The 26,072-nt window shown below is 36.5% G+C and overlaps 1 protein-coding gene across 5 annotated transcripts in view; it reads left to right on the top strand.

The window, feature by feature from the left end:
• Window positions 1-26,072, top strand: part of LRRC7 (leucine rich repeat containing 7) — a 528,235-nt gene that overhangs the window by 171,059 nt on the left and 331,104 nt on the right. For all 5 annotated transcript variants that reach the window (XM_047792058.1, XM_047792054.1, XM_047792057.1 and 2 more), the window contains one exon: window positions 20,960-21,162. In XM_047792058.1, coding sequence (XP_047648014.1) covers window positions 20,960-21,162 — 203 coding nt within the window. Of the gene's footprint in view, window positions 1-20,959; window positions 21,163-26,072 lie in introns of those variants that run through there.

Raw genomic sequence — 26,072 nt, 5'->3', positions numbered from 1 at the left:
TACTTAATAAACTATCAGGAATTACAAATTTGACTCTTGGCAGCTTGAAAAGAAAAAAACGTAAGTGGACCCTGGAGACTCAGTAAAAAGTAGATAAGCAGGAATAAGTTTTTGGAGCACTCTTAATAGCTTGGAAACAAATAGGACCTAGAAAAAGATGGCCCAAGTGAGAAATTCCTTAGGGAGAAAAAGCAGACTATAATTGTGCCCCAAACAGCAATTTTTAGGTTACTGAGTATAATGTAAAATTCCTGTATTGAACAATAAAGAGAGTTTGAGAGACCTGACTAAAAGCAAGACAGCAGTATTTAGTCTCTATGGTAACAGAGGTGAAATGATGTTGGGAAAGAACACCGTTAAGATTAGGTTGAGCTTAGAGCTTATGTATAAAGGCCAAAGAGAAGAAAATCAAATTTCTTTTTCCATCTCTTGCTTTCTAACTTGGAAAAGAAAAAGTAGAGGGATAGGCACTTGCTAGAAAATACCATGATGTAAATTAGAGAGTTTCCCTTGGCCTTGCTGGAGCTAGTGGAAGGCTGGCTGAGATAAGGGTAAGCACAGTAATTAAAGATATTAGTCATCATGGAGGACAGCCATAGGCTTTCAGCAGGTCTCCTGGAAACCCAGGAATGTAGAAGGAATGCTTCTAACTCACCAAGGCTCAGGATGGCTTGAGACTATCTTTCTACCACCAAGGCTGCTTAGCAGCTACAGAATGATTTAAACTGAATAGTCTCAGAATAGATACAGAATGAGAGAGTGCAACAAGACTGAAACAAGATTGGGAGGACACTTTTAGAAAGTTAAGTGATTTGGGAGTTCCTGTCGTGGCTCAGTGGTTAACAAATCCGACTAGGAACCATGAGGTTGCGGGTTCAATCCCTGGCCTTGCTCAGTGGGCTGAGGATCCGGCATTGCTGTGAGCTGTGGTGTAGGTTGCAGATGCGGCTCGGATCCTGCGTTGCTGTGTGTGTGTGTAGGCTGGCAGCTACAGCTCCCATTCAACCCCTAGCCTGGGAACTTCCATATGCCGAGGAGCGGCCCAAGAAATGGCAAAGAGACAAAAAGACAAAAAAAAAAAAGAAAGTTAAGTGATTTGACAGTCCCTTGTGTTCTTTTTTTTTTTTTTAAAAATTGCTCTGAATATTTACATTTTTGTTATTAACGGAAACACAGGCTATTTACTAGTTAACTAGTCAATTTACTGGTTAACTGTTAGATAATTTATATCTCATTTAATGTAATGAAGAGTTAGTTGCTGAAGATTTAAAGTCATATCTTACAAAAATAAGTTTAATTTATGTATAATGGTGGCTATAAATCTGAATTATCAAGTTGTCAATAACCAAAGGAGAAACTGGGTACTAGCTTAAGCTGTCAAAGAACTATCATTAATCAAACTGAATTCACTTAAAAAGTTTACAGTAAAAAAAAAAAAAAAATGCCTTTGTCATCTATTCAGCCCACAATTGCCAACTTCCAAACAAGAGCAGATTAGTAGATATATCCATTCATAAATTTACACAAAATATATTTTCATTAATTATGCACTATGTGCCAGGCATTGCACTAGTGGGCACTGGAGGAACTGCAGTGAGGAAAGGCAGACTTGCATCTATCTTATTCTGCAGGTTAACGAGGAAGGTAGGCATTTAAACAATTATATTACCTTAGGCAAAAGTACTGAGTTCACTGAGTTATGTAGGAGCATTCAGCAAAGGCTCCCAGGAGTTCCTGTTGTGACACAGTGGAAACAAATCTGATTAGTATCTATGAGGATGCAGGTTTGATCCCTGGCCTTGTTAAGTGGGTTAGGGATCCTGTGTTTCTGTGAGCTGTGGTAGGGTTGCAGATATGGCTCTGATTCCATGTTGCTGTGGCTGTGGCATAGGCCAGCAGCTGTAGCTCCAATTCAACCCCTAGCCAGGGAACTTCCATATGCCTCAGGTGCAGCTCCCAGTCTGGTCTTAGCAGTTAAAGTATAGAATGCCCAATTAAATTTGCATTGCAAATATTTTTTGGTATGAGCATGTCCCAAATATTACATGGGACATACTTTTATTCTCTATTGCTTGTCTTAATTCTCAATTTAACTGAGTATCCCAGCTTTTGATGTTGTTTGTTTCATTATTTTTTGTTTGCTAAATCAGACAACTCCATAATCTAATCTAGGAGGATCAGGAAAATGCCACAGAGGTGACATGTAATCTAAGACCTGAGGGAGTGAGTAAAAGCAGGAAAGAATAGGAAACCAAAAGGAAAGACAAACCTCAGACAAGAGGAAAATGTTGGGCACCGGCAGTGAAAGTAGAGATCACCAAAATGCGGTGTAGATGAGAACTGGAGGTGAGAAGCAGACATTTGACAATGATTAGCCATAAAAAGAAAAAACAGAGACACGCATGAGAAGGCGTGGAAGAAATAACCAAACTCTACTAGCCTGCAAAGATATTCGGTGTAGGAGAAAGCTAAAGGAAACTTTCCAACCATGAGCAGCCAACTTCCAGTCTTGCTGATCATAACTCTAATTTATTCATTTACTAAATCATTTATTGTATTTTCTTCTGGCATCACTACCTTCTTGCTGGCCACAACGTCGTCACAAACCTCCTAATTGGTTTCCCAGACTTGCTCAGCTATTCTTCACTGTGGAGCAAGACATAAATGGAGATCTGATCAGATCATCTCCCCACTTAGAATCCTTGGGATGTTTCAAGATGAACTTCATTTGTTTAATCCAACACAAATCATTCAGAGAGTGATGATAAAAATTAAACAATGATGGAGACTTGAGCATAATTTGAAAAGAACAAGAACAGAAATCTAAAACTATGTTTGTGTATGTGTATGCTAATGCAAAGTATGTGACATAAAAACTCAGAAGAAAAAAATGCCTAAAATCCTCATATATTCTAAATAGAATAATGCAGAGCTAAGTATTTGAAATAATTTGATTCATAAAATATTACTTTGTAAGGATCTGAGCTATTTTAGTCTAAAATTATTACTCAAGAACAACTAAACATCAAATAGTTTAAGACACATTGCTTTGTATTGGAATTAGGATTAGAATACAGGTTTCTTGATATCTTAATATAGTATACTTATAAGGATGCTGCTTTATATGAGTTATATATAATCAACCAGCAAAAAATATTTCCAGTGAAAAGATTTCCAAACCAATAGTAATTTTAGAGGCAAAATATTTTTATGAGTAAAATAATTTTATATTACCTTATATGTTTTATTTTGGATATATTTAATGTCTTCAGATTATATGGCATGAGAAGATATTTACATTTGTGAATATATATCTTTGTGCCTGTCTGTATAAATATTGTGAGATTCTCAGCCATTGCTGTGAATAATTTGGGGATATGAGACCCATTTATTTAATAATGTTTATGAAATTCTACACTAGCATGTCAGTCATTTTCAGAGTAAAGCAGGAAAATAGGGTGACTTTTATTTCATGGAGATATGCCATAGATAACTCTTCATTATTTCAAATATTAGTGACTGAAAATATAATTATATTAGGGCTTTCAACTTTGTCAATATGTTTTTTATTATGTAAAAGAACATAATTGTAATCTATAAATGACAAAGAATTTTTAAAGATTGATACATATTATCTTGTACCTAAAGCAAAGTAGCATTTCTGAGCCATGGCTTTGCTTTAAAAAAAAAAAAAAGCGATATACTATTGTGAAAGAAAGCAGAGTCAGCATCTGATTATGTTTCTTACAACCTGCCAATGGTTATTTAAAACATAAATGTTACTACAGAAGACATTTCATAAGGAAGATGATTCATCATTCAGATGTCACCTGAATGTGATGTCTAGTAAAGCATGAAAGTCCTTTGACTTTCTTTTGAAATTTAGAAAAGAAATTTGAGACCTCAGCTGGCTAGGGAGGGCTACTCTTAAAGTAAAGAATTCTAGAATGATCTGTCTTGGTCAGGGATGAGCAGGTGGGGGTCCTGATAATGCATAGAATGAGCTTTGACAATTTACTAGAATAAAAGCTAGAAGGCCTTCTAAGGGCAAAAGAAGAGATGTAATATACATGCTGAAGACATTGGAAAAGATTTGCAGAGGGAGTGTCATTTGAGCTGTCCTAAGGACGAATAAGATTTTTCCAAGTTGTGGTTGCCAAGGGGAAGGGAGAGGGAGTGTGACAGACTGGGAATTTAGGGTTAATAGATGCAAACCATTGCCTTTGGAATGGATAAGCAATGAGGTCCTGCTCTATAGCAATGAGGTCCTGCTCTATATAGTTCCCAGATATAGTTCCTCTGGGAACTATATCTAGTCACTTATGATGGAGCATGATAATGTGAGAAAAAAGAATGTATACATGTATGTGTGACTGGGACACCTTGCTGTACAATAGAGAATTAACAGGACACTGTGAACCAGCTATAGGGAAAAATAAAAATCATTATTTAAAAAAAAAAGATTTCTCCAAGTTAAAAAAAAAAAAAAAGACATCACTGGTAGAGAAATGCATTTTCAAAATCACGGAAGAATGCAGAGGTGTTGTGGATGTGTGTTAGGTGGAAGAATTCAACAGTATTTGCAGGGTAGGTTATACGAAACCAACTAGAAAGCTATTTAAGAAGTTAAGGGAAGTAAAAACAAAATGATCCAACATTCCAACAACAATTACAGAGAGTAGAGGCCTCATTTGAAAACTCTGATTCATCTGTGATACTGATAACATGTAAAATGATAGAAAATAAAGAGTGGAGGATTAAACAAAGATTGTAATTTCGAAGACTAGATGAGTGTTGACACTGATTAACTGAAAAATGGCAGTACGTTAAGAAGGTTAAACTTGGGGGAGAAAAAAATGAAAGCCTATGTTAAACATTATTATCATTTTAAAGAACAGTGAGAGTAGAAGACAATAAAAGAATCCATACAGGGGAGAAAAATTAACTGGGGAAGACAATCTGAGAGACTTACCTGAAATGTAAACTTATAACAAGAAAAAAAAATGTTTTGCCTCTTACACTGATATCTTGGTTGTATGATTGTACATATTGCTCTATTTCTAAGTGGAAAATGTTCTAAAAAGTGATTAAATTCTTTTTAATTTCTATACTTTACCCAACTATATCTATCATAATCTTTGCAAAATAGATCCCCAATACTCACAATAACTGAGACAAGCAGGAAAAAAAATTAATCATTCTAAATATGTAGATCCCCTTTACTATGGGGAAAAATATTTCTACAGTATAAGCTAAGAAGCTAAAAGATTGCTTAATTATCTGGTGTATTCACTTATCTCAAAGTGTTCATCTTTTCCCCTGCTTTAACACTGCATGCCCTCAACCTAATACACACATGCAATCACACTAATACAATATAAATCCTTTTAATGAATTATTGTCTATTATCCTTAAGAACTAAGCAGATGGCCCAGGAGAATGATGAAAATATGTTACTTTGCTGCTTCAGATTAGATTTAGCCCTAATTTCAGAGCCAGTCTAGGAAGACAGTTGTTGCTACGTAATGAGAAACCAGGTGCATTTTGTCTCCATTGATGCACATTTCTGTACCTTATTTTGTTCTACATATATCTAGAAAATGTGAATTAGAAAGAAGATTTGTTCTGACAGCATTCATATGTTAATCTCACTATAATTGCGAGAGGTGGATTGAGCTCTAACTGGGCTTGTAAACAAAGTACAACATTGAATTTGAATTAGTAAAAGAATTATTTGGTCTGTGACATCCTGTGTCAGTAGGAAAAATAAACATTCTTGATCTAAAGCTGAGGATATTTAGATTTCAAGGTCAGTCAACAGAAATGCTATCAAGAGGCATTTCCATTTGAAAGAGTCTGTTAGTGACAATGGAGAACAAAATCTTAGAAATATTTTGTCCCCATTTATTCACATTATTGTCAACACACAATCTGAAATACACAACCAAATGAGAGATTAAATTCTATTAACCATTCACATATAAAGATGTACCTTTTATGTACATTAGTTGGTTCTCTTATATGGACTCATCTGCCAAAATCCATGGCCAGTAAAAAAACTTCCAAAAAGAGCTGGATTATTCACACAGTGTACTGGAACTATGCTCATGAAAGAGCCTAATTATTTAAATGAGACCATTCCTATAACTAAAAGTTTAGAAAGCTATGGGATTGGCAGAAGTTCTTGTCCAGGAGGGGAGAAGAGAGTTCCCAGATATGATGTTTAAAAAATACAATGTTTCTTATTTATAAGCCATTGAGTTAAGTGTATTCAGCAAATTGATTTTATAAGCATATATCCAAGGAGGAACAAATAAGAAGAGATTAAAAACACTTTGAATTAAAAACACTGTCTATCAAACTGACAAAGACTGAAAATAAACTGATAACATCTGCTGGCAATAGTGCAAGGAGTTGGGTATTCATATATAATATTCTAGGCTGTATCAACTAGAACAAATAGTTGAGCAATTGTGCAATATTTATCAAGAAGAATAACAGTGCTCAAATTCTTTTCATCTAGGAAATGCATAAGAACTTATATTTGAGGTTATTTATCAAAGCATTAGTTATAATTTGGGAAAATAAGAAACTATAAATTTCTAGGATAAGAAGATTAGTCAAATAAACTGGTACACCCACTCACAGCAGAGTATTTCACAGTGTTCAAAAAGTATGTTTTAAGGAATATTTAATGATATGAGAAAATGTTTATAGTATAATGCTTAGTAGAAAAGCATGACACAAAACTATATATTTAATCTCAGTAATATATGTATCTGTTGTATGTGTAGGCATGTGTCTTTATGTGTGTATTCAGAGTGCAAACTTTAATGATAGGAAATACTCCACTATGTTAGCAGTGTTTTATTCCTGGATGATAGGAATATGGTGACTTTTAACTTCTTATACTTTTCTATATTTTCCAAATTCTAAATAATAAATAGATACCACTTTATGTTCTGAAGAAAATAACAAATGGAATTTTAAGTAAGAAAGTTTTGATTGAGCAGAATTATGTGTCCCAAAATATCTAAACAGCTCTTCCCTCATTACTCCTATTTTTTTCTCTTTATGACAGTGTGATAATGTTCATTAGAAAACTGTCATTCAGGAGTTCCCCGTGGAGCAGTGGTTAACAAATCTGGCTAGGAACTATGAGGTTGAGGGTTCTATCCCTGCCCCTGCTCAGTGGGTTAAAGATCCGGTGTTGCCGTGAGCGGTGGTGTAGGTTGCAGAGGCGGCTCGGATCCCACGTTGCTGTGGCTCTGGCGTAGGCCGGCAGCTACAGCTCCGATTCAACCCCTAGCCTGGGAACCTCCATATGCCGTGGGAGTGGCCCAAGAAATGGCAAAAAGACAAAAAAAAAGAAAAGAAAGAATAGAAAAACGTCATTCATATACATTTCACATGACCTGGAGGTTAATAGTGTATATTCTAAGGTAGTATAATTTCTGTTTTTATAATCCTCTCTCGGATGTTCTTCAATTTTTTTTCCACTGTCTGTTTAGGATATCCATGTTGACATGCAGTGCTCCTTTTTCTATTAGAACCGCTTATTCTAAATAAGATACACCCTTCATTTCTAAATGACAACCAACTATCAATTTTTCAAGACACTTTTGAAATCTTTAACTCTTTGGGTTAAATTTTTATTATTTTATTTTATTTTCTCTCTCTCTCTCTCTATATATATATATATATTTTTTTTTTTTTTGGTCTTTTTGCCATTTCTTGGGCCACTCCCGCAGCATATGGAGGTTCCCAGGCTAGGTGTCGAATCGGAGCTGTAGTCTCCAGCCTACACCAGAACCATAGCAACGTGGGATCCGAGCTGCATCTGCGACCTACACCACAGCTCACGGCGACACCAGATTCTTAACCTGCTGAGCAAGGGCAGGGATCGAACCCTCAACCTCATGGTTCCTAACCACTGTGCCATGACGGGAACTCCTGGGTTAAATTTTTAGATTCAAATAGTTTATTATATTTCCGATGTGTACTGATTAAAGACATGGAGAGTCACTTATTTTCCAGGATGTTTATTTCTGAGAATGAAGGGGCAACCTATCCATTTTGTTCATTCTGTGGTATCACACATATTGTTTTTCAGAGTATCTAATTTTATACATTTGTTGTAAAGTTTTACTTGCATCTGAAATTGCAGTTTTACATCTTCTTCAACAGATTGGTGAATTTAAGACCAAACAAAATTTTCATTTCTTCCTCTATTCACTCATCTGTACAAAAGAGAATTTCATTGCACGTCTGCCTCATTAAGAGAACAACAACAACAAAAAGACAGAACTCATGGCCTAATGAATGCTACCTCAATAGATTTACAAGGAAAGAGTTGTAATAAGTCTTTTCCATATCGGGTCCTGGGTTCTACAGACGCTGGAAAAGAGCACCTGGCTTTTGCTTGGAAGCCGAAGAAGGGGGTTTTATTGGTTTGCTAAGGCTGCTGTAACAAAGACCACACACTAGTTGGTTCAAGCAACAGAAATTTATTGTCTCATAATTCTGAAGGCTAGAAGTAGTAAGTCCAGATGTTGGTTCCTTTTGAGGTCTGTTGGAAGGATCTGTTCAAAGACTTTCTCCTTGGCTTGGAGATGGACATCACCGTTTCTCTCTACATTTCTCTCTCTATGTTTGTCTCTCTCTTCACATGCCTTCTTTTTCTTTCTTTCTTTCTTTCTTTTTTTTTTTTTCCCATGCCTTCTTTTTCTAAGAATATCAGTCATTCTGGAGTAGAATCCTGCCTACAGTGGACCTCATCTTAACTAATTGTCCCTATAACAATCCTATTTTCAAATAAGGTCACTTTCTGAGGTACTGAAGGTTAGAACTTCAACACATGAACTTGGGAAGGGTACAGTTCACCTGTAACAGAGATAGCAGAGGACCATTTTTCTTCAAGGATAATCTCTGAGTTTAGTTGAAAGGGATAAGGAAGAATAACCGATGGGGAGATGAGCAGGCCAGATGGTTGAGGAGAAGAACAGGAAATGCAAAGGCAAGAAGGCACCGAAGGGAAAGCATGAACGTGGTCCGCCAGGAGACTGAAGTCTTGGCAGAGCCTTATACCCTCGGCTTGGGAATACAGAGTTCATGGTGAGGTAGCACGGAGCCTGCGAAGAGTTTTAGACATGTTCAGATTTGAATTTTAGAAACGATTACTCTGGTAGCATGTGGTCTTTTTGAAGTACGTTCTGTCTACCAGCAGGACCCTGTTAGTTCGGCAGGCGCTTTGCATTCATAGAGCTCACCTACATTCTTTAGGCTTTTTCCAATTCTCTTTGCACAATTTGGCTGCTGATTTCATTCTCTTAGTTCTCTCAAATCCTGTTGCTTTAAATTATCTCCTAAATTATTCTTCAATTCAGTAAGAATATAAACCACAAAATTCCATATGTAACATTTATTATTTACAAAATGAATAAAGATAAGTAAATACTTAGGATGTTTTAAATTGTTGTTTGAAATTATGCTTTTAAACTCACGTCAGAGACGAACAGTGGAAAAAACTCAGAATCATAGCAAAAAATAGTTCATTTTTAAAATGAGCCTCTGATTCTTCCATGTTACTCTTCCATGAACTTTTCATTTAACGATTATTAAGCCTTCTCACAGTCCTTTAACTTCCTTGCAGAAAGTTCTTTTCTTTTTTTTTTTTGTCTTTCTGCCTTTTCTGGGGCCGCTCCTGTGGCATGTGGAGGTTCCCAGGCTAGGGGTCGAATAGGAGCTGTAGCCACTGGCCTACACCAGAGCCACAGCCATGTGGGATCTGAGCCGCGTCTGCAACCTACACCACAGCTCACGGCAACGCCGGATCGTTAACCCACTGAGCAAGGCCAGGGATCAAACCTGCAAACTCACGGTTCCTAGTCGGATTCATTAACCACTGAGCCATGACGGGAACTCCCCAGAAAGTTCTTTAAATTAATTTTTCTTTTAACTCTTCTTTCAGCCTGAAGGTGACCTCAAGCAGGCTTATATATTTCATGACTGCCTTAAAATCTTTCCAGTTATCAAGTAAATGCCTAGCTTTATACCCAAAGAGTCTTAATTGATTAAAAATTATCACAGAAGCCTTGTTTATTTAGTTGAGTTTCAAAATTGCAAATTTGCTCTAACCATCCTGAAGGCACAAGTACCACCATCATCAGCATTAATTAGAATATTAATGAACAGAAACAATATCAGAAGCTATCCATAGTTATGATTGAAGAATGAATATAAAGCAGCATGAAATGCCATTTAAAAATGCTTTCTCTAAGTTGTTTATATCAGATTGAAAATGTAGGTCTTTCATCATGTCTCGTGAAGGGCACCATATTGACATTGTGTCACATCTCAAAAGGCAAGGAATCCTTGAGCTGAGACAACTCTATGGAAAATGCTTTCTTACTGGCTCTCACTGAAGCCTCAACTCAAGCCATTGGAAGAAAGTGTGGAGTAAAGTGTTTCACATAGGGTGAACTTTAAAAAAAAATAAATAGTAACTATATTCAAATTTTTATTAAATAAAATAATTGATTAAATTATGTCTATACATATTATACATATCACTGGCTTCTCAATAAACCATGCTGAATAATTAATCTTATTCTTAATAACTCAGCCATCATTAATAACATCAGGCATTATCTTATACCACAGTATAAAAATATCTTGGGAAATAGTGAGGTATAAGACCATCATCTGAGTAATTTATTCAAGAATGAAGCAAGTGATTAAGGTTCCAATCAAACTTAAGGTATCATTAATTAAATTGCCTGTATAGACAACCTCTCTTCTACTTCCTTATTCTGTATCTATATAAATAAGCCTTCAGATATTATTCCAGAGACTCACTGCTTTAGGTTACCTACCTTTTGAAAGTTAGATCTTTGCGAGTGCCCTAATACTTAGAAATTCGTTTCTTCTTATTGCTCATGGCTCAGGTTCACAACTTGCCTGAAAGTGAAATTCGTTAAGAAACATAACTGTGGTATTTTATTAGAATAAGAACTTTTTTCTGAACTTGTGTTATTTTTAATCTAAGCTTGAAGTTTGCTTTATTCTGTCCTATGCAGCCATATGTGCATATTTAAATCAGTAGATAAAAATTCTAAGAGAGGGTTATGTAGAAAGAAGAACAGAAGTATCACTATATCATTACTCACATATGTGATACAATCAGGAGAGATTTTTTTGAATAAGCTTGTAAATGCCACCATTCAGTACAAATCTTCTCTAAGGAGATTTTTTTCCAGGTTGATTCTATAATGCTTATGTTGGCATTGTTTAGAGTAGTTAGTGTGAAGATGGCAATAATGATAGTGAGGAAGAGGAAGAAGAATAGCAGCTTTATTTATAGTCTGGAATAGTTGGAGAAGACTTTAAAAAGAATTAGAGTTTCAATAAGTGATCCAAACTCATTCTGTATATCTTTTTTTTTTTTTTTTAAACTGTGGCACACTATGACTAGTAGGCAAGGACTTAAGTAAATCAAAGAATAAAACAGGAGTTCCCGTCATGGCCCAGTGGAAACAAATCCGACTAGGAACCATGAGGTTGCGGGTTCTATCCCTGGCCTCACTCAGTGGGTTAAGGATCCGGCATTGCCCTGAGCTGTGGTGTAGGTTGCAGATGAGGCTCGGATCCCGCATGGCTGTGGTTGTCATGTAGGCCTGCAGCTACAGCTCTGATTTCACCCCTAGCCCAAGAACTTCCATATGCTGCAGGTGTGGCCCTAAAAAGCAAAAAAAAAAAAAAAAAAAAAGAAAAAAAAGAAAAGAAAAGAAAGAGAGGAAGAGAGAGAGAAAAAGAAAAAAGAAAGAAAAGAAAATGTAGACTCAATGAAGGTTCTAAACTGGGGAATGGATATGCATTTTGAGGGATTAATCAAGATACTTAATATATGTGAAAATATGTAAAATAGATAAAACTTTAGACTCTTTTAGCACATTTATCACAATGAACAATTATGGATTGATTTGCTTAATTTTTTAGTCTGTGTTTATCTCCCTTACTACCAGTAAATCCATTAGAGCCAGGACCATAGCTCTTTTATTCAATGGTATTTCCCACCATGGTACCCAGTACCCAGCACATAGTAAACGTTTAGTAAATATATGTTGAATAAATGATTGGAAAGGAAAGACATCTGGAAATAGTACACTTTTGTACTGTATTTGTTTGGGCAGTACAACTAGGAAATGGTAAGGGTCTGAACTAGATTTAATGGTAAGGAGAGGAAGGGGAAGACATTGAATACCTATTCCAGAAGAAAAAAAAGGAGTAGTAAAAGATGACTGTGAGGTACAGAATTAAGAGAATTAAAACAAGAAAACTAATCGAAACAAGCAATCAAGAAGAAAGCACAGTGTCGGGTATGGAATAGGAGCTTAGCAAAAAATATTTTCAAGTTACGTTGAGTTTTAAAGACAGGTGGTTCATTAGGAAGTTAGAAACTATAAATCACACATGATGGTTTACACTAGGAATCATTCCTAGAAAGAGACTCTCTGGAGTCAGTGGATGAAAATTCCCGGGAAATATGTGAGGAAAGAGAACAGAAGCATTGCTGTCTTAAAAGAAGTCACTTGTCTAAAAGCAGAACTCAGAAATATTTAAAAAAAAAAAAACTTTTTGTCGGTACCAGGCACATGCTTTCCTTCTTTATTTCTTATTTGGATTGCTGATGTGATAACATCAGCAGTAAAGACCACAAGTGTGTTTATCTTGATAATAGTCCATTGATCTTCATGAAGACAGTCTGATTTCCTTGTAAGGATAGCGAGTCAAATTGGGGATAACAATTGCCGGCTTTCAGATAGTGTAATGATAAGATGAAAACAAACCCATGAAATCTGAGTAGTTTTGAAATGTGATCATGTCAACAATCAAAAAACAAGCAAATCTCAGATGCGCCACTTGAAATGCTAGGATCACCATGTATGTTGTCTTGATGAGGGGGTTTCAGAGACATACTTCAAGGTTAGATAATGGTTTTAAAGATGTTTCTTGAAGTAGGACATGGAGAGAGGCTGGCAGGTTTCCATATCCCTGTGGCACACTTAGTAAAGCAAGGGTTTCTCAGTGAAGAAATTAGAAACATTTGTCCTTTGAAAAAATGTAAGACTGTGCCAACTAATGAGGACAGCCAGAGTATTTATCACAAGAAATCTTGGAAAGATTGAACTCTCCTTTGTCCTTTTAACTTTCCAGGGAAAAAGTATTGCGCAAGCATAGCATGGGCATCCATCAGTCTAAAAATCCTAGGGAATACAAAAGTATTGAACTTTAGGTGTTTTGATATATAGATATATAGATATATAGATTTTTTTTTTAACTGTTTGAGTTAACTACCATAGGCATAATTCTCAAGTGGTTGAAATTCTCTTTGGTGTAAAGTATGAATATAGAAGGATTTGAAGAATGTAGCGAGATGAGTGTCTTTTCATTACTTCACCTAGGTTAGACCATGTTATGGAGGCCTGCTCTTTAAATGCATTTGACTCAGGAGAATTTCGAAAAGGAGACCACTAACTACATATTGGGATTGAAGAAAAAAAAATCCCCTTTAGTTATTCAATTTAGATTTTTTTTTAAATATATGATTCCAGAGAAAAGAGAATCCAAAAAAGGATGCTCTTATCTTTGATTTAAGGAACTTACTGGAAAGACATTAACAGGAAGAGATGAATACTTGTTTTCCTCTTGCCTTTTAAAATCCCTTTGAAAAATTAAAAATCGAAGAATTCCTCTTTGGATGTTTGCTAAGGATATGGAGTAAAACAGGAAATTAGATTGCTTCTGAGTCAAAGTCCATACACTAGGTGTGAAGCTATATGTTTCTTCCATATACTGCCAATAGTCATGTTTCAGAAGAAGGTATAAGATGCTTCTGTATAGCATGTGTTTTCTTATATGTTATGCTCCACTCAGTTCCTGAAACACCTTCTCCATTTTACCTTACTATATTTCTATACTTCTGACATTCAAAAAAAAATTTTTTAACTCTTATCACCAGATGAATGAATGATGTTATTTCCCTCACTGCTACCCTTTCATTCTGTTTGCACTCATGAAATATTCTATATGTAAATAACTATCAAGTGTGCATGTGAATGTGTGTGTGTGTGTGTGTATGGTAGAACTGCTAGTAAATTCATGTTTGATAAATTCTCATATGCTGATTTATATATATATGTATATATCACTGTCAATGTAATGTAAGGTCTGCTAATGGAAAAAAAAAGGGATGGCTTTGGGATAAGGAGATAAGAAATCTAATCTCAGGGCTACTAATTACTCTGTGTGTGACCTTTTGCACATCACAGACTTACTAAACTTTAATTGGTTTTGTATTGAAATACAGGAAATAATACATGAATGCCTATTTCTCATAAAAAAGCAAGGTGATAGATTGCAAATTGTTTTGAACTTTTGCAAGGACTATACAAATAAAGCCATTATAATAATCTTTAGCTCCCTATTCACTTACTAATACAGTTACTGTTTTTAAACTATCTACTCTGAACCAGATCCTAGACAAGTTACTGGAAATAAACATTGTTGAACAGGCTAGCCATGGTCCCTGTGGTCACAGAGGTTTCAGTCTAGTGAGCAAGACTGATTTGAATAAGTAATTAAAATGTGATCAAAGGGTATTACAGCATGTAGTTGGAACAAAGAACGAAGAGGACATACTGAGTTGGAACATATTGAATAAAGGAAGGATATTTTCCCTTCTAATATAAATTTTTTTAAAAGAACAAGGAAATGCACCTTGTGCAAATGCAGCCCTATTTCTGAAGGCCCTAGTAAAAGAAAGATCATATATAGTCCTAGAAATACAAAGGAAACCATGAATACAAAGAGCATAGAAAACAATGAGAAGACTAGTACCTGGCCAGGCTGCACAGAGAGCTGAGTGTGGGTGTGGAAGGCAGCAGTCAGATCAGAGGACCACATCATACTTACAAGCCACAGTAAAAATGTTGGACTTTGCCTGGAGGGCAGAGAGGAGTCATTGGCATATGTAAAGAAGGAAGATGACATAATAATGTTTGTGTGGTTAAAAGATCACCCCAGCTTCATGTGGTGGAGGAACAACAGAAAGAGAGAGACAGGCACAAATGCACGAGATAATAGTTTGAAACAGCATGCTGGGCAGTTGAAATGAAGAAAAATAGACCTGAATCAGAATATGTTTAGGCTATTGAAGGATTAGGACTTGGTGATTGTCGGATGTGGGAAATGAGGACACGAGAAGAGTCAGGAACAATAACAAGATTTCTATCTTGAGAAACCAGGTGGAGGGTATCGCTATCCACCGAGTCTGAGAAAAGGAGGTTTGAGCAGGACAGTCATTGCTAACATTTAGCGAATGCTTAAAACTTGAAGACAGACTTTTAAGTGCTTGGTGTATACTCTGCTATTTTAGACATGAATAAATGTATCAAGGTAAAACATCAAACAATGTGTCCAGAGTCACACAGCCAGGGAGTTGGCTCTGGAGTCCAAGCTCTTGACTACCTTTGAAGAGCATCACTCAAGTTTGAACATGTTATGTTTGAGATGCTCGTAAAACACAAAGTTTAAATGAAGAAGGAAATAAATCTGAAAAGAGATTTGAAAAGCTTTATAGCCATCCCTCATCAAAGTTAAATAAAAAAGTTGAGAAAGGTGAGTGAGATTGTAAAGACTGAAAGGAAGAGAGTGTACAATTAGAAGGGCCCCAAGCCTAGGGAGAGAAACCTCTAATACTGTATATCTGAATGTTCAGTAGAGAAGATGACACTTTCTCAAAAGGTTGATATGGAGGAACCAGAGCAGAAGGCTAATGTCAGAGGGGTGTGAAGTCACAGGAGCCAAAGGAAGAGAGTGTTTTTGAAAGAAATATGTAATTTTCTGTTCAGTCGGGGAAGGGGAGATTACTTTTTTTTTTTTTTTTTTAACCACCCATAGGTATATGGAGTTTTCTGGCCAAGGAATCAGATGCAGGTGTGACCTACACTGCAGCTGGGCAATGCCAGATCCTTTAAGCCAATGCCCTGGCCAGGGATGGAAGCTGCGTCCTGGTGCTTTAGAGACATTGCTGATCCCTTTGTGCCATAGCAGGAACTCCAGGAAAACTTGCTTTTAAACATGGACATTAATTGCCCACCTTCCTTATTTATCTTAACTTACAACTAAAATTCCACTAAACTAAAAGGAATTTTAAAATGTGCATGTACGCAAGGAGAGAAGAAATTGAAGAGAAGATCCCAGGAGATAAGAGATTTCAACAAATTCTAAGGAGACAGGGAGAAAAGATATAATTTATATTCATCTATATAACAAGTTCATAGTCAGCTACATTGTAAAGTACCCACAAAGGGATGCAAATATTATGGACCTCCTTAGAGTCTTAGAGACAACAGGTACTGCACGAAGAACTAAAGGAACTTAGTACTGAAAATAGAAAAATGACTTAAATCTTTATATATAAAACAGCATAGTTATGCCTCAAGCAGAAGACCAGAATATTCTTTGGCGTGTTGCCAGTCATCCTGCAGTGAAACCTGTCATGCATACAAAACTTCCAATTAGCTCTTTAGAATGTCGCTTTTCAATACTGAAGGACAGCCAGGCATCAAAAGATATTTGTGGAAAACCCCTATCACAAAATATAGACCGAAAGAAGCAAGCAGAAAATAGATCTCAGGAAAAAATGCAAGGAGCAGGGGGGAAAGGTTAAAAAAAAAGTCTGTAGTTACTATCTTCTGGGAGAAATGAAAGTGATATGGCATCCTGAAATAAAACATGATACTGTGAAAAAAGTACATGCATTTAGAAAGCAACAAGTCATCTATGGATGGTAGAAACCTGTTATCAGATAAAAGATAATACAGTAGATGGGATTTAGAAGATAAATTTGAGGAAATCTCCTAGAAAATAAAATAAAAAGACAAAAAAACATAGAAATTATAAGAAAAAATAATTGAATTACAGCATAATTCTGAGATAGGTCTTACGTACAACCAATCAGGATTACAGAAAAAGAAAATAAAAATAAGGAAGAGGAGGAAATTATCAATTAAATACCATAAGATTAACATAATTGAAGAATAAGTGCTTCTAAAGTGAAAAGGCCCATCAAGTCCCCGGTATAATGGATTAAAAAAAGAAAAATCAAAGCACATTGTCATGAAATTTCAAAAGACTATAAATAAGATAAGAATTCTAAAATGTTCTGGCAGAGGGGAAGGTGGGTGGGTATAAAACAGGATTTTTGAAGAGTAATGGAGCTGGATTTCCCAGCAACACCTTAAAAGCTAGAAAATATTACATTCAAAATATCTTCAAATTTATAAAGAAAAGTATTTCTCTCCTAGAAGCATGTGTCCAGCCAAACTTTCAATTGTTTGTGGGTGAAATGAATCCCTATTCATATGTGCAAAGGTCTCAAAAATGTTCCTGCCATAGATTCTTTCACATTAAGTTACTGGATGCTATATTCCACCATTGGTTGTTATATTGCAATAAATCTAGAAAGAAAAAGACATGGGGTCCAGGAAATAAGAATAAAACAGAAGAAAGGAATGTCAAATTTACAGAATGACAGTGAAGGGAAATTCCAGGTCTAGAAAAGCAAGCATTCCAGAAAGGAGCAGGAAGTCAGTGCTCCTGAAGGATTATTCCGGGGGGTGGGAGAGGGGGTGGAGTGGCAGATTATACATGTTTCATTATACCAAGAGCAGACAGTTAGGAAAGTGAACTATCGAAAGGTACATAGCAAAACTAACCAAATAAATACATAAAAGAACCTTTAAGGAAACGAAAAGATGCACAAGAAGTAAAATGTATTTGAATTACAGTGGTTTTGTAGTCATAATAAAATAAGTACTATAAATCTGAAATGAAATTGCTAAATATATTTTGGTCGGCTAGAAGTGTGTGGGAATTTGTTAGAAGACATGTAAACCATCATGTTATGTACTAGAAACCTGTAAAGGAAAAGTCACGGAGTAGCACTGCAATCAAAGTATTTAAAAATGTGAGGTGGGGAAAAAATGTTGAAAGCTATTATGTGCAGAGAGCATAAATCAGAAATATAAGGAGTTATGATAGAGAGATAGTCCATAAAGGAGACACCAAAGTCATCAATGGGTTCAAGATATAGTAAATGAATGGTATGAGGAAGAGTAGAAAAAGATATTACTGCCAGATAATGAGAGCATCAGAGGAATAGGGCCTTTATAGGATGAAAGAAGGATATTAGTTTTTAGAGAGCTTGGGGGATAACGGTTCCACTTTCCAACCCTGAAGTATTTAAAGGATGAGAAATCAGCATGTTCCACTTTTAAAGATTGTAAATAAACCACATATTATTGAGAGTTTGAGGGGGAGTGCCTTCAGTGGAGAGGATCAGTGAAGTTATTGATTCTGATGTAATCTCAGTTCAGAGGAATTGAAAGAAATAGAAAGTGGTCCAGAGGAAAGCTCAGCCCATTGTAAGAATGAAACAAGCTGTAGACAAATAGCCAGAAGAACTTACTCTGGGGATCAATGATAGGGGGAGCAATCCTAAGTGAACGAAATTGCAAAAGTCTTAGTGGATGGCAGACACTCTGGCCAAATAGTTTAAGTACAGGCCTAGATATTCTCTTCTTCCTCTTCATCATTAAAAAAAAAAAAAAATGCAATCACAGCAACAGACAAGTTATCAAGAAATAATCACATGGTTTACCACAAAAGGGTAAGTGCAAGGCACTGGACAAAAAAAAAAAAAAAATCTGTGAACAACTGATTCTTCACCTGTGAATCATAGAGGCAGACAGGATGCATGACTTAAGTCAGTTCTATGGCATCACAGCTGGGTAGTCAGTGTGGCTACCAGTGACAAATTAAAAGCCTGGGAATTTTTTAAGACTTCCCCTGATTCCACAGTCTCCTCTTCCACCTCATTTAATATATCACCCATACTTTAGATTCTGCTTCTAAATATCTTTCCAATCTATCACTTCTCTCCATCCTCACTGTCACTATCATAGCCTGAGCGATCATCATTTACCTTTACAACTACAGTAACCTCAACAAACATTTACTGTGTGCCTAATATATGTCATATATTTACCAAATGTATTTACTGGCTGCTTAATATAGGCCAGATCCCACATAGAGACCAGTCTACAAGTAGGGCTTTCAAATAAGCTCAAGTAAAATAACAGTTACAAAACCATTTGATTCAAGCTCCCAGAAATGAGAAGCATAAAGGTTCAAGAGATAGAAAGTGATAGAGAAGAAAGGTCATCTTTTTAGTGTTTTTTGTCAGCCTTCTGCAGATCACCATGTGCAAATAACCATCTAAAAGAGCTGACTCATGAACCTGTCCCCAAAATATGATTTTATTTATTTCGAAAGTTAAAGGAGGAATAAGGATGGCTTTGGGTTGAACTTTCAACATCTCCTAAGCATCTTTTACTTATTTGCCTCCACATGATTTAATCTAAGGCATTTGAAAACAAAATGCTGTATTATTTTTGTAAACTATTTTCTCTTTTGGCAATAGGTTTGTGTTGATAAGTAAAAATAAATCAACAAACTCAATGCAGCTTTCAAACTGATGCTCATTCAATACATTTCTGTAGATGACAAACTGTACTGTGTACTGCGAATTCAAAGATGAATAAGACAAGATCCTCTCTTCCAAGAACTCACTCCATACATGGGAAAATAGTACACATAATTAGGGAGCAATGTGATTAGTGTTCTGGGAGCTCAAAGGAAGACATTCACAGAGGTAGTGACCTTTTAGTTTGAATGAGAAGTTTTTCAAGCAAATGATCAGTATCTTATGGTGGTTGAGGGGAGAGTCTCAAAAAATTTTATTTATTCATTCACTCATTCATTTGTTCATTTTACATTTGTTATTGCATATCTACTATATGTCAAGCACCAAAACAAATGTAAAAATGAACAAAACACAGCTTCTTATCCACAATAGGTTTACTGTCCAGGAAAAGAATGACATGAAAAACAATAATTTAAAAAAAATGGTATAGATGCCATGATACCAATCTATGCAAGATTTCATGGCATTTGGTCAGTTTCACCTAGAGAAAGATATGCCAGGAAGTCAGAGATTTCTACTACAAATGTTTTCTCCCATTAAAATCAAAGGATTTATAATTGGTTATATATATATTGATTACTGGAATAAATTTGAGTCAAAAAGAGGAAGGATATCATAAACATATGGGTAAAACTTGACTATTTTGCAGAAATGAGAGAACTGTATTTTTCTTCCAACACATTGTGGAGGTTTCTGCTCTGCACTGCAATTTGTGAAAAATTTAAACATATGCGTATTATAGATCCATGTTTCAAATGCAACTGTAAGCATTGCTCTGAGTCATGATTGTATTCTGGGCTAGTTCTGCCATTCCAAAACTATATGAGGATGAGAACTCTCTGAACCTTTCTGAACCCATTTCTTTTGTTTGGTTGGTTGCTTGGTTTTGGTTTTTAGGGCTGCACCTGCAGCATATGGAAGTTCCCAGGCGAGGGGTCCACTCAGAGCTACAGCTGCCAGCCATAGCCACAGCAATGGGGGAGCTGAGCCAAGACTGTGACCTACACTACAGCTCAGGGCAACGCTGGATCCCCGACCCGCTGAGTGGGCCAGGGATCAAACCCGCATCCTCATGGATACCAGTCAGGTTCGTACCCTGCCGAGTCACAGTGTGAACTCCTGAATCCATTTCTTTGCATGTTAAATGGGAATAAAAACCTGTCATATAGCTTGGAGGGCGGTTTAAGGAGTAAATGATATAATGCACACACATGCCCTGTGTAAACTTTAAAGCATTTTATAATTATCAAATATATACCATAATTAATTGTCTGAGCTGTAAATATTGTAAAGAATGCCTTCGAAAGGCAAGTGGTTAAGCAGTTGCTGTTTTTTTCTGTCCTTCTCTAGTGCAGTGCCTGGAGATGACCACCAAGCGGAAAATCATCGGCCGTCTGGTGCCGTGCCGATGTTTCCGAGGTGAAGAAGAAATCATCTCGGTGTTAGATTATTCCCACTGCAGCCTTCAGCAGGTGCCAAAGGAGGTCTTTAACTTTGAACGGACTTTAGAAGAGCTTTACCTAGATGCCAATCAAATTGAAGAGCTACCAAAGGTAATTGTTGACGACCTGAAATATTTACTTTAAATGAGTATCTCCCAGTTTCCAAGGATTTGGCATAAGGAGAATGCTACCTATAGCCTTGTATCTTGGTAATCGACAAATCATTCAATTTAATAGAACTTTTCCTAATATTCTCATTGCCTTTAAATACCACTCCATTTACAACTCCATGTGATACACTAAAAAACAATTGAACTCCATGGAAATCATCATTTTATGTATTATGCCTTTTTATCTTAATTTAATATGATCTCCAAGGAAGTACAGATGGTGTCTTGAGGTCAGTAGCTTATGTTTAGAAAAGAAAAGGAAGACATGATACTTCCTATTCAAGAGCTAAAAACTCGTGTGTTTTATGTTAAGGTGAAATTGTTTTAAAGTCTTAAATTATATATTCTAAGTCTAGGAAATCCCTTTACACACACACAGAGAATCAGTGATACTTTAATGAAAAAAAAGCCTGTTATTTCTGAAATTTGAATTTATTTGGCCTACAACTAATACATATAGTGAAGCTAAAATTTTTAAACAATGTCGAACTTTATACACACATACACACACACACTGCTGTTATGACATTTTTCTATGCAAAGAAAATGTCTGCTATGGCCAAAGCCACACAGCAGAAGGTTTGAAATCTAAATCATTGGATTCTGTTGATCAGCTCAGTAAGTGACTCACATTAAGTAGTTGGCATGGCATTTCTGCAGTGTCTCAGAGGGAGAAAATGTCATGCAATACCTTATACCATTTCTTTTGCTAAAAAATGCATATTAAATATTCAGGAACAAGAAAGAGATCTTTCATAAAAAAACTAAATTATCAAAAGCTGAGTAAAATGTTCTGATCAAAAGAATTTATGAATAATTGTTTTCGTTTAGGATGATGAACTATGGTGTTTTATTATATAACACCTCAGAGACAGGAATTATTTAATGTCTACTTTTAAACTTATAAACCTGTGTACTTTACTTTTGCCCAGGAGGGCTGTGTCAGACCTAGAGAGGTTCTTGGCCATATGGATTAACATCCAGATGGTACATTAAGTAGAGGCTGGACTGAAATGGGCTGTGTCTCCCAGCAGACTATGAACTACTTCCGGGCAGAGGTAGCATCTTATTCATCTTTGCTTCTTGTACATGAGGATGCAGGGTGACTTGCACATAATGGGTAATCAATCTATGTGTTGTTGCTGCTAGAAGAAACCATGCAAGGAACTTCATGTCCTATAGGACTTAATTAGCAAAACTGCATAAGGTTAAACGACTGAAATAAAGGACAGCCAATAAAATTTAAATTTTAAACTAAAAAACAAAAGCAGATTTCTTGGCTTTTTTTTTTTTGGTTTTGTTTTTTGTTTGTTTGTTTGTTTTTAGTATAATTATGCCCCAAATATTGCATCTGATAAGCAATACTAAAGAAAAAAAAAAGTTTGTTGGAGTTCCCATTGTGGCTCAGCAGTTATGAACCCAAGTAGTATCCATGAGGACCCAAGTTCCATTCCTACCTGTGCTCAGTGGGTTAAGGATCCAGAGTTGACATGAGCTGTGGTGTAGGTCGCAGGTGCAGCTCAGATCTGGCATTGCTGTGGCTGTGGCATAGGCTAGCAGCTGCAGCTCTGATTAGACCTGGTAACTTCCATATGCCACAGGTATGGCTCTAAAAAGACAAAAAATAAAATAAAATAAAAGTTTGTTATTTATTTGAAAGTAAATTTTAACTGGACATCTTGTATTTGTATTTGCTAAATCTGGCAGCCTTAAGCCAAACCAGTCATTTAAAATCTTTTTCTAGATCCATGCTATAGATTCTGTAAGACAAATAGTAAAAACATTGTTAATTAATCAAGTATGTCTTTATGTAATGTCTACTCTGCTACACAGTATTTGAGGCTTTAGGGGAGTTACAAGAGAAATAAATCTCCATCCTTACTCTCAAGATATGACAGTCTAATTACAGAGAAAACTGAAGCATTAGAGGCAAATGCACAGTAATATATAATCAGAACCAGAGAACCAAATACTGTGGTAGAGCTTATGTACAGCAAAGAGTTCCACTCTTGGAGAGGTCAGGGGAGGACTTAACCAAAAAGCACAGATGTGCAAACTAAGATGGTATATATGGAGACAGGGAGGATAAGGGCAGCAAAGCTGTGAAGAGTCTGGGGCTGCAGGCACAAGTGGATAAGTGCTGAGATATGTAGGTAGAGTAGGGGAGCAGAGAGAACCTGGATTGTGAAAGGCCTTGATAGTCACACAGCATCATTTGACTTGATGCATCAGGCAGATAATGCCACTGGAGTTTTATATATCAAGTTAGTCACTACGATCTTAATTAAGAGGCCTTGGATTAACAATAAATAAAAATAATACAAGTGAACCAAGGATTTTTTTTTTTTTTTCCTTTTTAGGGCCACACCTGCAGCATATGGAAGTTCCCAGGCTAGGGGTCAAATGGGAGCTGCAGTTGCTGGCCTACACCACAGCCACAGCAACGTAGGATCCAAGCTGCATCTGCAAGGTTGGATCCTTAACCCACTGAGCAAGGCCAGGGATTGAAACCGCATCCTCATGGATACCAGTGGGGTTCGTTACTGATGAGCCACTGTGGGAACTCCCAAACCAAGGACTTAATACCCTTTTCCAATGCATTAGATTTCAAGAAATGGTTGTCTTTTGTTATTGGTATGCTTTATACAGTTCTAAATCTTTCACATAATCTCTCAAGGTTTCTTTGGCTCCCAAAGTTCAATATTGTTACTTTCTTAAAATAGCCCTGTAAGTTAATTTCTTCTAATGCGTCTCATATTGAGATATGATCTAAATTATCTGACTTTGAGATATGATCATAAAAGTACATGGATTATTAAAAGTGTATTATTAGAAAAATGGGTAAATTAAGAAACAAATTAAATGATGTATGAATTAGGGTTCATTGTTCATCTGTGTTTCAAGTAATAGAAAACCCAATCCAAAATGACTTATGAAACAGGCTTGATAGACTCACATAAATGGATAATGCATCTCGGGACAGGCTCTGGTATGTTTCCATTTGCTTGTGTGTGATCAGCTTTATTCTGAGGCTGGCTTTCTCTCATAGGGGAGGAATGGCTAGAATATTCTAGAGTTCATCTCCAAGGAGAAATATTTAGCTTTGTAAAACTGCCTTTTCCCAAGAACAGAAAGCATTTCCCCCAGAATTTCTTATCTTAGATCTCACTGGCCTTCATTCTATCCCATGTTCATTGTTGATCCAGTCCCTTTGCAGTGGGATCCACTATGTCGAGGAAAATGGGATCATGCTGATTGGGCTAAACAATGATGGGTCACTCCTGTGGAGTTGTAATTGCTGGGAGCAACACAAGTGAACAAGGTGGAACTGTTGGGGAGGTTACCCCAAAATACACTGCAAACAAAATGTGGTAAAATCATTGTTTCATGAGGAAAAGTTGCCCTTAGTCAAAGTTTGTAAGGACTTACAGGCAAAGTATTGGGCTTTTAGGGGATTTAAATCTTTCAAAGTTAGATTAGATAAAGTATTTCTATCTGCCGTATTATTTTATTGTGTTCTTTATATTACTTTAACATTCTCATCATTGTGTTTTTAGATTTGTTGAATAATGAGAAAATCATCTATATTATTATTATTATTTTTTTTTTTTTTTTTTTTTTTTGCTTTTTAGGACTGCACCCAAGGCGTGTGGAAGTTCCCAGGCTAGGGGTTGAATTGGAGCTACAGCTTCTGTCCTACACCACAGCCACAGCAACATGGGATCTGAACTGTGTCTGCAACCTATACCACAGCTCATGGCAATGCTGGATCCTTAACCCACTGAGTGAAGCCAGGAATCGAACCCACATCCTCATCAATACCAGTTGGATTCGTTTCCTCTGTACCACAGCAGGAACTCCAGTATTTTTTAATGGCTACACACCCGCTGAATGTGGAAGTTCCCCAGGTCAGGGATTGAAACTGAACTGCAGCTGTGACCTCCACCACAATTGCAGCAATGCTGGATCCTTAACCCACTGTACAGGACCTGGAAACACCTCTACTACCACCCAAGCTGCTGCAGTTGGATTCTTTTTTTTTTTCTTTTAGGGCTACACTCACAGCATATGGAGCTTCCCAGGCTAGGGGTCCAATTGGAACTGTAGCTGCTGGCCTATGCCAGAGCCATGGCAACTGGGGATCCGAGGCGCATCAGCAACCTACACCACATCTCACAGCAACACCAGATCCTTAACCCACTGAGTGAGGCCAGGGATCAAACCCAAGTCCTCATGGATGCTAGTCAGGTTTGCTAACTGCTGAGCCATGACGGGAACTCCTCCTGTAGTTGGATTCTTAACCCACTGTGCTATAGCAGGAACTCCAACCATCTGTGTTCTTGATGTTACTTTACGGAGAGAATCACCTTATATAAGTACTTCTATTCTTTTCTTTTTGATATTTTATACAGAGAATATTCTAGCTGGCCATTAATCTCTACTGTAAGATCTTATACAAATGGTACAGAACAAAGAGTCAAGGTTGATGGCGTTAGGAAAAGAATGTCAAGAATGTTTCAGAAAAGATGCAAATATAGATATGAAAGAACAGGAAGTTTTTTTTATCAGGAATAGTTCAGTCTGTGTTGCTTAATTTTCTGTAGTAAAAGGTAAAACTATAGAATGTCATGCCTTTCACACAGCGATAGAACCCACACAGCTTATAATTTAGTCCTGCTTTGCTTGTTGTTTAGAATTGGGAACTTAAAATTATAGACAGAGTAAATAGATCATCACAGGTGTATATTATATATGAAATAATGTGGAAAGGAGAATGTGGAAGAAAAGAGCAATAAAGGGGAAAACCACAGAGAAACTTCTTGAAACTGGCAAGGAACTTTAAGAAAGAGA

Source organism: Phacochoerus africanus, chromosome 8 (genome assembly GCF_016906955.1).
Source record: "Phacochoerus africanus isolate WHEZ1 chromosome 8, ROS_Pafr_v1, whole genome shotgun sequence".
NCBI lineage: Eukaryota > Metazoa > Chordata > Mammalia > Artiodactyla > Suidae > Phacochoerus > Phacochoerus africanus.
Note: the sequence above shows the minus strand (reverse complement) of the source record. Positions and strands in the feature narration are given on the sequence as shown.